Source organism: Chanodichthys erythropterus, chromosome 12 (assembly GCF_024489055.1).
Source record: "Chanodichthys erythropterus isolate Z2021 chromosome 12, ASM2448905v1, whole genome shotgun sequence".
Classification (NCBI taxonomy): Eukaryota; Metazoa; Chordata; class Actinopteri; order Cypriniformes; family Xenocyprididae; genus Chanodichthys; species Chanodichthys erythropterus.
Window position 1 is genome coordinate 31,841,544 of NC_090232.1, and position 15,288 is coordinate 31,856,831.

At 36.6% G+C, this 15,288-nt stretch overlaps 2 protein-coding genes across 2 annotated transcripts in view; both read right to left on the minus strand.

The window, feature by feature from the left end:
- The window catches only part of hmgb2a (high mobility group box 2a), a 14,825-nt gene extending 5,543 nt beyond the window's left edge, over positions 1–9,282 (minus strand). The window contains exon 1 of the mRNA XM_067405164.1: positions 9,130–9,282. Within this exon, the coding sequence (XP_067261265.1) occupies positions 9,130–9,186 (57 nt within the window). The 5' untranslated portion in view covers positions 9,187–9,282. The remainder of the gene's footprint in view (positions 1–9,129) is intronic.
- A 3,539-nt stretch (positions 9,283–12,821) lies between these two features.
- On the minus strand, positions 12,822–15,016 carry hand2 (heart and neural crest derivatives expressed 2). Its single transcript, XM_067404343.1, has 2 exons — positions 13,998–15,016; positions 12,822–13,628 (listed from the first exon to the last, which is right to left on the minus strand). The coding sequence occupies exons 1-2, from the start codon at positions 14,523–14,525 to the stop codon at positions 13,530–13,532; spliced, it is 627 nt and encodes a 208-aa protein (XP_067260444.1). The 5' UTR covers positions 14,526–15,016; the 3' UTR covers positions 12,822–13,529.
- Positions 15,017–15,288: the final 272 nt, after the last annotated feature.

A 15,288-nucleotide genomic window follows, 5' to 3' on the forward strand; every position in this document is an offset into this window, starting at 1 on the left:
GGGCTGTCAAGCAATTCCACATAATGATTTTTTTTTTTTTTTCAGCTTAATAGTTCCGTTTTATTCACTATGTGAATATAGCATTCCTTTATATTGCAGTTAGTCACTTAGTCAAAGTAAGCCTAGTAATAGCTAGCTAGTATTACGTGGCATGCATCTTTTTTTTTTTTTTTTTTTTTATTTTTTTTAAGCAACATTTCTCTAGCAGTGCGGCTACAATGAATTGTTGATCCGTCGAAGGTGCACGAATACTGAATACAGATGGTCAAAAGCTTTTGCTAATTTACAAACGTATTTGTTTAGATTACGTAATTAACCCTCGTTTGTGCATCGGGGTCAATATGTTTCCTTTGTTAAAAAAAATAATAATTTCCCTTAATCATTTCTATATATACACACAAAAACTGTTCGATTTGGTTGTTCTGAAGGAATGTATTAAAAAAACACACAATCGTCTCGAAAATGAATGGAAAATGCGGAAAAAAATTTTTTTTTTTTTTTTTTTTTTTTTTTTTTTCATTTGAAAAACAAAAAAAAATAAAAAAAATAAAAATCTGAAAATTTCCACACAGAAATGGAGGCCTGGTACTAGTGCACAAATGCAATGTAGAAAACACACACACACAGAGAGAGAGAGAGAGAGAGAGAGAGAGAGAGAGGTATGAATGCCATAGAGAGCATTTGTATAGAATTTGGCAAATAAAATTAGCCAGAGCAAAGATATAAAGGGGTGAGACCTAATACACACACTCTCTCTCTCTCTCTCTCTCTCTCTCTCTCTCTCTCTCTCTCTCTCTCTCTCTCTCTCTCTCTCTCTCTCTCTCTCTCTCTCTCTCTCTCTCTCTCTCTCTCTCTCTCACACACACACACACACACACACACACACACACACACACACACACACACACACACACACACACACACAGTCTTGTCCTTAGGTGTTTCTTGTGACATTTTTCTGTCAAATTTTTCTGTCAAATTTCTGTGGTATTTTGGAAAAACACCAATTTTTTATAATGTATCACAAAAGTTATGATTAGAGTAGTTGGCCACATCCAGTAAAATAAATGGATCCCAATGGCCCTCTGCTGGTCAAAACAATTTCTTTCTTAAACTGTAATTCTTTTAAGTTAATCTCTAACCAGCAGATGGCAGAATTCTACACCTAACACCTATCAATATCCAGAAACAACTTGTGTTTAATTTAGATCACTTAAGATCAATTTAGATTTTTTTTTTTTTCTTTCATAAAAATGTAATATTTCTCATGCAAGCTAATGGTGTAGTTGATGAATTTTGTGGTAAATAGTTACAAAAGTACTTCGTATCTCCAGCATTAATGTATAGCTAGATGAGAAGTAAACAGAAAAAATTGTCATATTGACCCCAAACACACTGAGTGTAAACAGGAAACTAGGAGCATGTGAGGGTTAAGCTTTTGAGAACCGTTCTGTATGTAGGCCTAGCCAATTTTACCTACTTGTGCAGACAAACCCCAATGGACTTCCACTATAACACGCAACGGCCACTAGGTGGCGCTCTTACCCTATGTTCTTATCCTATTTTCCAAAAGGTCTGGATCATCAATAGCTATATGGATAAAAGACTCGCAATTTATTCACAAACAATCAATGGTTTAGAAATATTTATGCGGATTGTTATTCGTTACTGCTTTTTAAACTAGGCCTATAGAAATAAAATAAAGGCAAGTAGCCAAAGATCCCTCCCCCTAGTTACACGATGTGCAGTGTTTTAAACCTCAGACAACAACTTATGCACTTATGAAATCCTTTCAGTTTCGATCACTATTGGGACCGCATGGATGTGAATAATTGTGTATTTAGCATAGCCTTCTTCAATAAAGTGTTACAGTAATAATTTTATGCAGAACAGAAGACTATTTTGGGGAAATAAATGTGCTACTACATCATGAGCATGGTTTTTAGTGCAACCTTAATTGATCGTTTTGTGGAAAGAAAATTGACGATGTTGTTCACTGCTAGTGATTGTGAACAGTGACAGTTTCAGTAGTGGCTATTTGACAGCTCTAATCACACAAGGTTTGTGCTCTAATCGCTCTGAGATCAGTGTCATAACAGCAATCATTTTTAAAGCTCCCGCTGAATCATATAGACTGAAACAGCGCTTCTAGATCACCATATGTTTATGCAGTAGCCTATTCAGTCCTTTTGAGTTTTTTATATAGTCTGGCAGTGCATTTTCATTTCGTTATTGATATTTAACATTGTCACAATTTAGTAGAAACTGGCTTGCATTTTGCTGCCTACCCGTATCATCCAAGGCTGCGCTTCCCAAAGCATCGTAAGCCTAAATTGATCGTAAAGACCAGTGGTGGAAATTGATCAACTTGTGATGGTTTTGGGAAACGCAGCCCTGGTCGTCTTCATGACATTATTATGATCGACTGGTTGGGAATCTATGATAGCCTATTTTTCCAAAATCGAAACCCCAAGCAGATTGTAAAAAAAAAAAAAAAAAAAAAAAAAACAATCAAACGAATAATCAAAGTAAATCGCAAGGAGAATCACCTGCAGGGCCACTGCAAAATTAGTTCATTTATGTAGGCTATGCAGTGACTTTTATATTTTTCATAATAGGCCTATAGTGTGAATTCAGTTTGATTGGGACACTTTTCCCCAGTCATCTCAATGGCAAAAAGTGTCCCAATCTAGCTGAATTCACCCCAACGTTTATTTACGAGTTTTTATTTGCAATAGTGTAATGCATGTACGTGTGCTTTTATTTATTTTTTATATATTGAATATGAAATAAAAAATAGAATAGGCTAATAATTAAATGATGTACCCTGAGTAGTAGACCATGTAGTTGATTCAAACAAAGTGTTAAACAATGCTGCCATTGCCAGTATAGTCACAGGGCTTCAGTGACCCTGCAGGCTTGCAACTCGACCCACAAATCTGAGAAAATTAAACATCGAAAACGCATTGGCATTTAGACCAATGGAGCAGTGGCTGTGTAAAAGTAGGGTTAGATCGTTCTGCATAAAACAATCGCAGTAATATTTAGGAAGAAAATAAGTTGAATATTTAAGAAAATTAGATTAGCCTGAAACTTTGCCGTTCAGGTAATTTACAAGCTATTATAACATGCCGCAAAACGTTGTGAAAAACGCTATAGGCTACAAATAAAAATGACTTTACATTTCAGCATTTAATAGCCTAAACAAACAGCGACTCTTGTCGCACTGTTCTCACCTTCGTGTGAAGTAGCTACATTTTAGGGAAACCCACATAGCCTAAGTTACGAATATGTGAGCTACCACGACGAAGGGCCAAAATCAAATCGCCGCATAGGTAGCCTATGTAGCTACACGAATTTGCGTTACAATCACAGATTGGGATTATCAATTTAAAGGATTTTTTTGTGTGCAGTGTCCTAAAATTGTGCCAGCAAAATGACCACTCTCACGTGGAATCAAGGTGTTACGTTTTCCTTTGACCATGATCAAAACCATTCTGCGGCAAGCAATGAAAGCAGTGGGGTGTGGTGTATCACAGTGGCCTGGCCACCCGTGAGAAGTCCTAATACCCTCAGACCTGTGGACTTGTGTGCCCAATAAACATGGGGCCACTGCAGTCCCAAATCAATCTGCCACCCACTCCCTAAATCAATAAGTGCAATGAGAAGCAAAGAAAAACGGCAAACAATTTAGTTGCACTTGAGATATATATTATAATTACATTTATAAATTTAGTTTTTCAGTATTAATTCCAGCTCATTCAACCTTGACAAAACAAATTGTAAGAAACATTCAAATGTGCCGTATCGGTGATGTTTTAACTTTGAGGTCTAAATGTTTAGATCAAGCTAGCTACAGTCCTGGAAGCATTTCTTTCTTTTTTTTTTTTTTTTTTTGTTTTTTTTTTTTTTTTCTTTCAATAATATGACATTTAAATATACATAAATAAATTATCGGTGTTGAAGACACAAATAGTGTCCCTTGCCCGGCTCTTTCATGGGCAAATAACAGTCATATTATTTTTTATTTTAATGGTTAGAATTGTGGGCTGTTTCCCAAAGCACGTACCCGAAAGTGCTCTGGAGCAAGAGCTGAGAGCATCGTAAGGAGGAGACCTATGCAATCATTTGCAAGACAAACTCAAAATTACACCTAAACTTTATATCAGAAGGAGATTTATTGCCTATATGTTTACACAAACACGGAATTTGTCTCGGTGACAGAAGAAGCTTACAGTGCATAGAACAACAGTAACACGCAATAGAAACAAAAAAAAACAAAACAAAAACAAAGATAAGAATAAAGAAACATATAACACATCAAAATAAATTACGTAGAACTGTATGACAAAACAGACATGTATGTAAATAAATACATAGCCTATGTAGGCTAAATACGCAAATATGGATGTAATAGTTGCAGTCCAGTCGATACAGTGTGATTTTAATATCAGTATAGTTTTAATTTTACCAAATGACAGTAATGTTATAGGCTATACATACAGAAAAGATAATGGTCAGATAATTAATGGATCAAAAGAATAAAGAGGTAAATAAATGAAATACACTGATTTGGGTATACAGTCAAGTGGTTTGATTGTTGTAAACTGCTGTAAATTCAGAGGAACTGAATATGTTTAACGGGGAACAGTCTGAGCTTTGCATGCTGATGAAAATATGGATTTGGCGAATGTCCCAAAAGCGCAGCGTCTCGATATGCAACCCGCATAGGCCTACTGGCAACACGGTGAATGTCGTACTCAGTATCCTTATCATTGTCCCTTGGTCTTCGAATCCTTGAAGTTTGCACCTCAGTCCGACAAATATTTGTGAAAATGAAACATTACAAACGAAGCAGTGCTTGTGCTAAAGAAATAAATCATTCTGCAAAAAATAAAAATTGTTAGGGCTACATTAAACATTTTCCGGCCATGAAAATATATTTGCTAATATATTTAACATAATGCAAAAAAAGCCCTAATTAAGTTAGAAAAAGAAAGAAAGTTCGTAACCACACATTTTAATTAATTGATATTCTAGCATATTGATTGCTTAAAGGAAATGTATCATTCAGTTCTAGAAAGCATTTTCGGTGGTTTAATTAAAACGCGTTTTTATAAAAGAAAAAGTTGGAGTTTTGTCTTATTAAAAGCTTCTGGCTTTTATCTCAAGAAACTAAATAAAAAAAAGTGCTAGGCTATAGTATGACAGTGACGTATTCATTAATAGAGAGACATTTACTTTTTAGGCCGCTGTCTTTCCAGTATATCCATTAATCATTTAACAGATTCACATGTGTCATCTGGACATTTTATGTTTGTTCCATAGAAAAAATGATCTGTGGTACAAACCGGAAAACACTTTGAATGTGAAGAGGAACACAAACTGAAAAATCCAATGTGATCCATGCTGGGAAGGCTTTGCGGTGTAAAATAGAGGGCACCCTTTGTAAATTGGAATGCCTGATGAGACGTGAGAGAGAAACAGAAAGAGAGAGAAAAATAAATGTGATAGTAAATGTAAAGAGAGCTCAGAGCTGGAGAGCAGATAGCTGTCATCGCTGTGGTTTAACACAGTCAGCCACAGACTGCTCCAGAAACTCTCCATTACTGCCCATGATGGATGGGAGAGGAACCTATCCCCGGATATACTGGCCTGAGGGGCCCCTGAGTGACAGGAGAACCTGGGGTTGCCATGGTATCACTGTTTCCATGGTTACACCCCGATCTGCTCTTCATTAATGATTCATGAGTTTGCTGTCCTTCCTTCGAAGCCACTCTTCCCAAAAGTCGTAGATAGCACGTTTTAATTGGACACCGCACCATACTCTCAACCCCATACTTCACTGTATAGCCACAAGCAGTGACTGAACGTTTGTATTTTACCACATGCCACATGAGGTTATTTTTACAGTCTGTTGTTGCATATGCAATGTCTGTAGAGTGCAAAGTAACAGATGTTTTCATGATTGGAAAACTGACCGGCCATATTGCAGATGAATAAAGAGCTAGGTCCGAGAATTGGTTCACCAGTAAAAATGCTAGAATGCTAGTTTTAGCTCTTGGCTCATCTTCTTGTGTGAGATTATTCATGAATGAATTTTCAGACATGCAATGACTGAAGACATGATTTTTGTGAGTTTTCTTCATTTCAAATCCTTTCATATCATTAAACGACCATGAATATTTGCGAGCAACAACATTTTACTACTAGTCTACTTCCAATTAATTATTGCTTATCTAAAGACTAAATGCCACCAGTCAGTCAGTGAAACACAACCATTATTTTGTGCTTGCATTTTGCACAGTGCACACTGGGTTTAATATAAAGAGCACACAACACAGTTCATTAATTTGATTTGTTCAATTAAAAAGTCCAATAGCCTATTGCTGCATTTGCGTGGATTCATATGGTTTTTTTTTTTTTGTTTTTTGTTTTTTTGAACTTCGCTTCGCTATTTCTTCCTTCGAGTTGGTTAGAACCATGAGAGTATCAGAGGGAGATTAAGATATCTTTATAGACCATCAGCAGCATCGCGGCCCCCCTGGGCAATAATGTAGGTTTCTTCTGACTGGCGTCTATACTTGAATGTTTCTCTTTGTGCTCGACGGTAGATTTTGTCTTATAAATGCATGCTATAATTGGCGATGAGAATAGACGTACGCCTATGTTGTAGGCCAAACCAAAAGCAATATTTCCAGGAGTTAGGCTATTAAAAAAACTGTTAAAATCCAATATTTCCTGAGAGTGTATGCTCTTACACACTTTACAGATTATCGTCATTATTATAAAAATAAGTTAAATATTTACAGGCGTGATTGTATCGATTGAATTGAAACGTCAGGCCATAGGTTCAGTGCCGGTTGGTTCCAACAACAAACGTACAAAATTGCCAAGACAAGTTCAAGGTCATAGACCTAGCTGTTTTTGTAATATCTTCTTCGCTCTGTCTACATTTTTAATATAGAATCACAATCAAAAATCACATCCACATTGTAATAAAAGATTGTTTGAAATTGAATAGCAATTGCAATAGCTTGTGTGCAATTACTGAACTAAGCTCAAGAAGCTTTGATGTAGATGAAATCTAAACACATTATAAGCTATTCGAGCTTGAGTATTAACCGAGGAGTGTCTATTCCAGACAGGCCAATGGTTCGAATAGACCGGTATTTCGTTTGTTTAATTGGTCAGTTTAAAAGGTTAACAGTGTGAATAATTTGTCTCTGTGATGAACGAAGTCTGTTTATTATTCACTGAAGATGTACTGCACTACCACTCCTATGGGTTCTATTTAAATAAATGGGATAAAGAAAGCGCGAATTTGGTGAGGGTCAGGCAATGTCAATCTGGACGTTTAGCTGAAAAAACATTACTATTAGGCTTAATAGATGGTAATATGAGGCCTACCGTTAATGATTTGATCGCCATCTCCTCACACAACGGTGCATTAGAAGATGAACATAGGACATTTTCACCGTTGAAGCGCTATGAAATTCACAACCACGATGTCCATGTGCTGTAAATAAATCTTGAATAGTAACATTTGTCATTACAGTATCCCCAGACTGCATAACACACGAATAATAATTGCATCTCCACAACGATAACTGCGTAGCCTAAAGGCTGTCATTTATTAGCATTACTCTTATATAGCCTACAGCAACATTGTATATCACTGAACATTAGGCTATAATGTAAATTGTTTGACATATAAGCATTTCTAGTGGGCATTCTTTTTTTAAAGGCCGTGCGTACTTTTTCGAAGACTGTACCCGCATTCATTTGAATATTTCAGGCTGGCTCAATTTTAGCATATGCTATTGTAAATGAGGCATGTAATAAACAATTATTTACGTAATAAACGTCTCCTGCAAAGATCTATTCGGAGCGCAATTCAGTATTTTCACGTTATCAAGTCGGTTTCTGAAAATGTAGCCGTTTTCATGTGATTTCCCCCCATCTGGATTTATGCTCTCGTTTAAAGGTTTTAAATGTTTATCACCGACAAAACAGAGCAGTCGCCTCATGCTCGCAGGGATAAATGGAGTGTTAGAGGACTCGCTTGAAATGACACGCATGCCCTGACCACTTGGGAGGTCTTTTCCTCTCCTCTCTCAGGCTCAAAAGGCTGCGTGACGGTTTTTATGCAGTATGAGCTTTTTTAATGTATCTTAAAAAGTCCTTGTGCTCATTGCTGAGCTGTGATGCCAGCTGTTCAGCACGCGTATTCATTTTTCTGAGCTGATTTTAATATTTTTATTCAGTGGGATATTATATTTAGTATAGGCCTATGCAAAACTTTATATTTATATTATATTTTATGTTCTTAAATTAGGTTTAAATATTGAAGAACATACAATACTACATGCAACACCTCATACAATGTGCAATATTTCTTCAATGGCAATTTATAGCCTATTTTTAATCTGCAATAAATACATTTAATATGTTTATTTTTTTTAATGGGTGTATATATTTAAATGTTTTGCTCTCTGAGAGTTGCCACTCTAAATGTCGCTGTAGCCTACTGTGTACAATGACAATAAAGCATCTTACATCAGCTTTTTGTATAATTTGTTTTAATACACTGAATTCAATTATAAATATTTTATATTTATTATAAGATATAAAACATCAAAGCCATGCAATGCCAAGAATAGCCTACTGTGCAAGTCAAGAAACTGCACATATTTTTGTAATTACAAAATTTAAAAAAACGTTATCATTGTTAAAGGACCATCCTTGTAGACGCATTTGCTGATTTTTGTCCCCCCGCCAAGTTTTTTTTTTTTTTTTTAAAGAAAAAAAAAGTTCGTTAATATGTAGGCTAGGTAAACAAATTTCAACTTAATTTGTTCACCGCGATACAGTACTAAACTATTTCAAGTAGCTATAGCAAAATTTTAATAAAACTAACAGAAACGACAAAAACAGCACATCAACCATAATAATTATTTAAAATGGCTGATTTTCTAATAGGAGTAGCCTACTCGCCTAAAATGTATATGCTCTTGATCTTGATATTCCAAAGATCAAAAAAGAAAACTCTTAGTTTTTAATTAGTTTTGTGCCAGTTGTTAATAAACCAACAAATCACTTTATACATTCAAGGTAAATCCAGTTTACCGTAGTGACCATCAATGATCCTGCCACTAGCTCGTCACGCACAAGATGTATTGCCATCTCTTCTCGTCAAGCATACCCTGATGGAGCGAAGCGTCTTTATTCCTTCAAAACTCCGCTCATTCTTTCCGCGTTACCGACGTTTGAGGCGTCGGGGCGCAATAGTGCCTGAAGAACTTTTGGAGGACGGTTTGGAAGAAGAGGGAGTTGTTTCTGTGAGAAACTCAATCTCGCATACAGTAGCGGCCTCCATCTGGGAACTGTCACAACTGACAGCACCACGGGCACTGGCCTGATCTTCCGCGCAACATTCAGAAAGACACAGTACAGTCTCTCAGAATGGCACATTGTCTGGTTGTTTAACTTTCAGTGGAAAACAGCTGACAATTTATAACCTGATACAGTGGCGCCAACATACGCAGTATTTGGGAAGTTTAGCAGATCGATGCGCTTGTCCTGTCAATAAACTAAAGGAAAACTTGTTGGGTCAGTGACTGAGAATCGAAAGCGAGTTTTTGCTAGTAAATTACACATTTATGTGTAAATGTAGGCTACATTAAGATTACGCATTTACATATGAAAAAGGTAAGAACAAATAATAGCGTGTCATTTTTTAAATTAATTCAAGAACAAAAAAGGAATTCATAATTCATAACAAAAGTTTTCGTAGGCTATATTTTATTCCTTAGAACATTACGGTTAGGCTAATCTTTAATTGGCCTACTCCTCTTAATGAAATAAATAAATAAATATATATATATATATGTATGTATGTTTAATTAGTCTATAGAATTAGTCAATATCAGACTTAGGCCTATTTCTCCCCCTAAACTTGCCGATCGAAATAGCTGTAAATCTCGGCGAAACGCAAGCAAATTCTTAATTAAGTTAGAATGCTATCTCTGCTAGCTATATCGGGACACATTGAAGATATGGGACAAAATTAATTACATTTAATTACATTGAGGTGATCCAGTCTAATCTTCCATAATAAATTATGATCTTACTCGCTATAGGCAATCTATGGTTTCACGGTAACCTTGGCATTGCACAAACGGTTCCTTATAGTGGAAAACAATATTCTTAGATTATTAAAATGTTCGTTACACTAAGAAAAGAAAATAGTTATTTTAAGAACTTTTGTTTTTAAGAGAGTGTGTGCCACTGGTCGGAAAACGATGTCAATTGCTCATATCACGAACCGAACACAATACAGTGTCCATATAGGCCGTATATGAATATATGAATTTCATTTTAAATTCGCTATAAAGACTGCCAAGGTTTTTTTTTTTTTTTTTTTTTTTTTTTTTAAACACAAACAGACAAAAAAACAATCTCTAAATGCTGTATGTGAGTTCGTGGCACTTCTAAAAGCCATCGACTATTTTTTTTTTTTTTTTTTCAAAGATTAGATTCTCTTTATTATAAGTTATTTCCAGTGAACGGGTTTCATGCAAGGCTTTTTGTTGGGGAAGAATCACAGGCCTAGTACGTGATTACGTTTACCATATAGGCGCAGGATGGCTCTGTTCTGACGTCAACATGTCTACTAGCCACTGCCGCAGACAGAAAAAAAAAATGGAGGAGGGCCTTATGAGCTAATGGTTTACAGATGTCTGTAATACCAAGAAAAGGATGCTGTTCGGTCCACGCTTTAAAATATAACACGACATTATTCGAGAACTTTAGTATTATGTTTTGGAAAATGGCAGAGATAAGAGACAAAACCAATTTGTTATTAGGCTGATAAGTAGCTTATGCCATTGATGTATACCAAGATGTAACAACACTAGACATATAGCCTTCTGAAAATGTATTTATGTTTTTTTTTTTTTTGGTCAGGATTCATAAGCTTTAGAATTAAATAGCCTATATTTATTCATGTGGGTCCTGAGGTGAAGTGAGAGATAAGAGCTCTGTACCAACGAAATTGTAGGCTATATTCCAGGATTAGACGACTTTCGTTTGCTTTAGTGCCAGAGGAAATAAGGGCTCCTGACTATACTTTGGGCCTTCAGAAATCATGGTGTCGAATGTAAGATATGTGTTCTGTTCCATTTGGAGAGCCATTCATGTTACAGCAGCAGCAGGTCACAGTGAGGTCACAGTATTATCTGTATTCTTAATCAAGGGAGTACGGACGGTTAATTTTATCTGAGACGCCATCTTGACACTCTCAACAAATTATCTACAATTATTAGCGCACATGACCTGAATCAGACAATACAATGTAAAGTAAGCGGTAATTTAAAGCAATTGGATGGGTCTTAAATTGTCTGTGTGTCTTCCTATCTGAGGAGATTTACTCTCCCGGAGATGTCAGTTTAATTGCATGCCTTTGCTTTAAAAAAAAAAAAAAAAAAAGAACACTATGAGGCCTGAGCCGAATAGCATAACACGTTAGAGCCACACACATACACACACACACACACACACAAACAAACAAACACAAACACATATCACTAAAAAGCTATAACGTTAAAGAAAAATTAAAAGAAAAAAAATCTGGTCTTTAAATAAAACAATGTGTAAAAATGAAGAATCTATAACAAATCACTAATGTTGTATTGCGCCATAATTCCAGCTGATAGCCTACTACTGACTCTTGTTATTGTCATCAGAGCCAAAATTTGGTTCGATGAATCGTGGTGCTAACCCTCTCCACCCCAGTGGGAAGTTTCAGCTGCGCGTTTTGATCGGCACATTATCAATCAATTGGACATCTGAGCTGGCCGTTTCTACTGCAAAGTCTGGCCATCCTCCGTATTTTGTTTTTAACGTCATTTGGGCATTTTCCACTGGCTCCATTAAGTCTACTCATCAGTCAGTTATGGAATTAAGCTTTTTGCGCTAAGTTTAAGCGACCCTATGCAGTTTCCGTGTTAGAATTTGGTTTATTAAAAATACTGTCATGGGCTACCTAATTAACATTAGCTACACCTCGGGATTCAAGTTTTATATTTCTCTTAATCAGTAGACTAGTGATTTTTTTTTTTTTTTTTAATACATGAACGGCGTAGTATATCTTTATGGTACAGGCATCGAGGCAAATCATTATTTGATTAATTAAATTAGTCATCATTTTTCTTTGTTTGGCACCTGCTGCAGAAACCGTATCACCTGTTCAACAGACGTGTTCATTTAATTCTATAATTAATTCACAGCAAATTTCATTTTTACACTGGCAAATGTATTACAAATTTAGGTTTATGAAATGCAAATCTCATTTAAGATAATGGCGATAATATTTATCGCTTATTTTTTTATTGTAACACGAAACTACAGACAGTGCTGTTACCTGAAGTAGCTTATCTAACTCGAATTGTAGGCCTGCTTGTAAAAATGAATTACATGTACAGTATAGGCCGATAGCTACTGCTAGCAAGAACGGCAATTATTTGTAGGCTAACTATATTTTTTGGAGTATCTAAGTGTTGCAAGAATCAAAGGCAAACTGTGCACAACAGCCACATTGCTGACACTTACTGCAGTTTTGTCAAGTGTAAATACTCGTCTTTAAAACTCTAGATTACCTTTGAAAAAGCCAAAATGTCTCGAAGCGGGACAGTTTGGGTTGCGTGTGGGAATCATTCTGTTTGTGCTCGAGGAGCTGCTGGGTATCGAGTGAGTGCTGTTTGATTTGACTGTCAAGTTAATGTAAGTATAATTGAAAATACGTTCAACAGCCTCTCTAGGCTCTGAAACGTATCATTAATTTCTAGCCTGTGTTCTGCTTACGAACAGCACATATCTTCTCTGAATAATAATTATTATTAAGTATGCAATTTACTAAGTGGCACCTTTTAAGTTAAATTACATTTCAATACAACAAAAGGTCTAAGATCGTTAAAAACACAGTGGTTTATTGAATTAATTACATTGTTTACATCTCCAATATTATTTAAATTTTGTGTCTCTGGACGGAAGTGCACTGGGTGGACTCAACAGTTGTTTCAGACACCAGCATTGTACGACCACAAAATGACATTATAACACTTCATGACATTTTCAAATAAAACATTTACTATATCATAACATCGACTAATCTTCCTCATAATTAAAGGAGAGAGAGAGAGAAAGAGAGAGAGAGAGAGAGACAGAGACAGAGATAGATACTGAAAGTGATAGAGAGGCAGAAAGAGACAGAACTTCACGTACTCCTTAGTGGCAGATATCTCATTTTGATTCACAATGGGACAAGAAAACAAACAATGATAAACCAATATCAGACAGCAACATACAATTTCTTACCAAGAGAGTATCCTCCTTCTAAAATGGAATGGTTTTTCCTCAAATATCCACTGTCCGTAGCGGGAAATTGCACATAAATATTCCATTAAATAAAGTGAGAGAACAACTAAAATGAGTTCAGAGGGCCTCATTTCGTGTCTTTTGCATTAGTCTCATTGTTTCAGTTCCAATGCCCATACATGCTGCGGCCAACCAGTTCTCCCTTTAGTTTTCTTGTCATTGCTGCTCCCTGAATTTTTCAAAACGTCATTCTGTGAAGGAAGAACAGAAAAGTGATTATTTATATAGCTACCTATTGCACGCTAAACTTCATCAATCTACAAGCCACGGTAAAGACAGCAAATGTGTTGGCTAATTGTTTTTACGCAACAAAGATACAGGCAAAACAACATTCACAAAATAGATTTTTTTTTTTTTTTTCACATAATATTTAGGATTTTATATAAAAGTCAAAGCAAGTGTCCATTATATTTATGTCTAATATATCGTAATGCTACTTTTCTTTTAACTTACATGTTTACCTAATAGCTACATTGTAAGTCCTATATTTCTATAAACTTTATTATATAGGCCTACTCCGCGAATTTTATGGAGCTCTATTTACTCTGTTTAGATCTTACCATTTCCTTCTTTCGCCTTTCTTCTTTGGCGTCTGTCTTTTTGAATTCCGCCTTGAAGGCCTCTGCTTCCCCGTTCTGTTCGTCTTTGTCCAGTATGTCCATAAGGTAAGCAATATAACTGGTTGCCAAACGAAGGGTTTTGATTTTGGACAGCTTCGTATCCGCGGGCACGTTGGGAATGCATTCCCTGAGTTCTGCAAAGGCGCTGTTGATGCTCTGAGTCCTGCGCCTCTCCTTTCGGTTTGCCGTGGGTCTGCGTTTCACTGGTCGGGGTCCCATTCCAACCGCGCCGGCGCCCGGTACTCCTCCGTAGTGCGAGTGGTCGAGCCCGGGGGCTCCTGTTGAGTATTCGGGACTATATGAGGGTGCCATCGTGTAGTCTGGAGGAGACATCTCCGGATGGCTGATAAGCCACCCATGAAAATAGGGGGGTTCTTCATGACAGCGACTGGCAGCAGCTGCAGCAGCGAAGGAATAGCCATCATGATGCATCACCGGGTGGTGGGGAAACCCTCCAACTAAACTCATGGCGACAGATTAGTGTACCCTACGGCGAAACACGGACGGAGTACGCTTTAGCTCTCAGATTGTGCGTACTTTGTCTTGACGATTTAGACACTGACTGTCTCCCCATAAAAAGTGTTCATTTGTTGCTTTCTAACAGAATGTAAAAATGCAGTCCTACTTATTTGTCCATAACAGAGATATCGCTGACAATATAGCAGATCATTAACGGATGAACAAAACAGGCTTCGGCTGTAACTGCACTCAAGTTATTAGGCTACTGAAAAATCATTTACTTACACTTATATTCTCCACTGAAAATATCCATTATGAGAATGTTCCATTGCTAAAGGTTATTAATGTTTTTTGCAGAGTTCGGAGCCTTTTTCTGAATTTCACACCCGTTGTGGAATCAATGAGCGTTGGATGGAAAAAGTTCCAATCCCAGTCGATGGTGTGCACGCAATTCGCAGCCCTGATTCACTCTGTAGATGCAGGAGAATTCCGCCGTTTGATCTCCATGTCAGCTACATCTTTAGAGCTGCTTGGGTTCATATATGTCGTCAAAACTGTTCTCAGCCAATAAGGTTGAAGAGGAGGAGGGACGTGAATTGCATAGTTAGGGTGTTTACGTTCGCAAATTGCACGAACCCTTGCAAAGATAGCATAGCCTATATGTATAAAATGTAGAACAAAATATGAAATGCATGCGAAAAGGGGCTGTAACATATGCCATGTTTGTGTTATATATTTTATAGGCCTATGTGTGCCAAGGCTGACAATGACA

Coding starts and splice junctions, on each gene's coding strand:
- hand2 (XM_067404343.1), bottom strand. CDS start 14,525: ATGAGTTTAGTTGGAGGGTTTCCCCACCACCCGGTGATGCATCATGAT. Junction 13,629..13,997: donor AAAGGCGAAAGAAGGAAATG/GTAAGATCTAAA, acceptor CTTCCTTCACAG/AATGACGTTTTGAAAAATTC.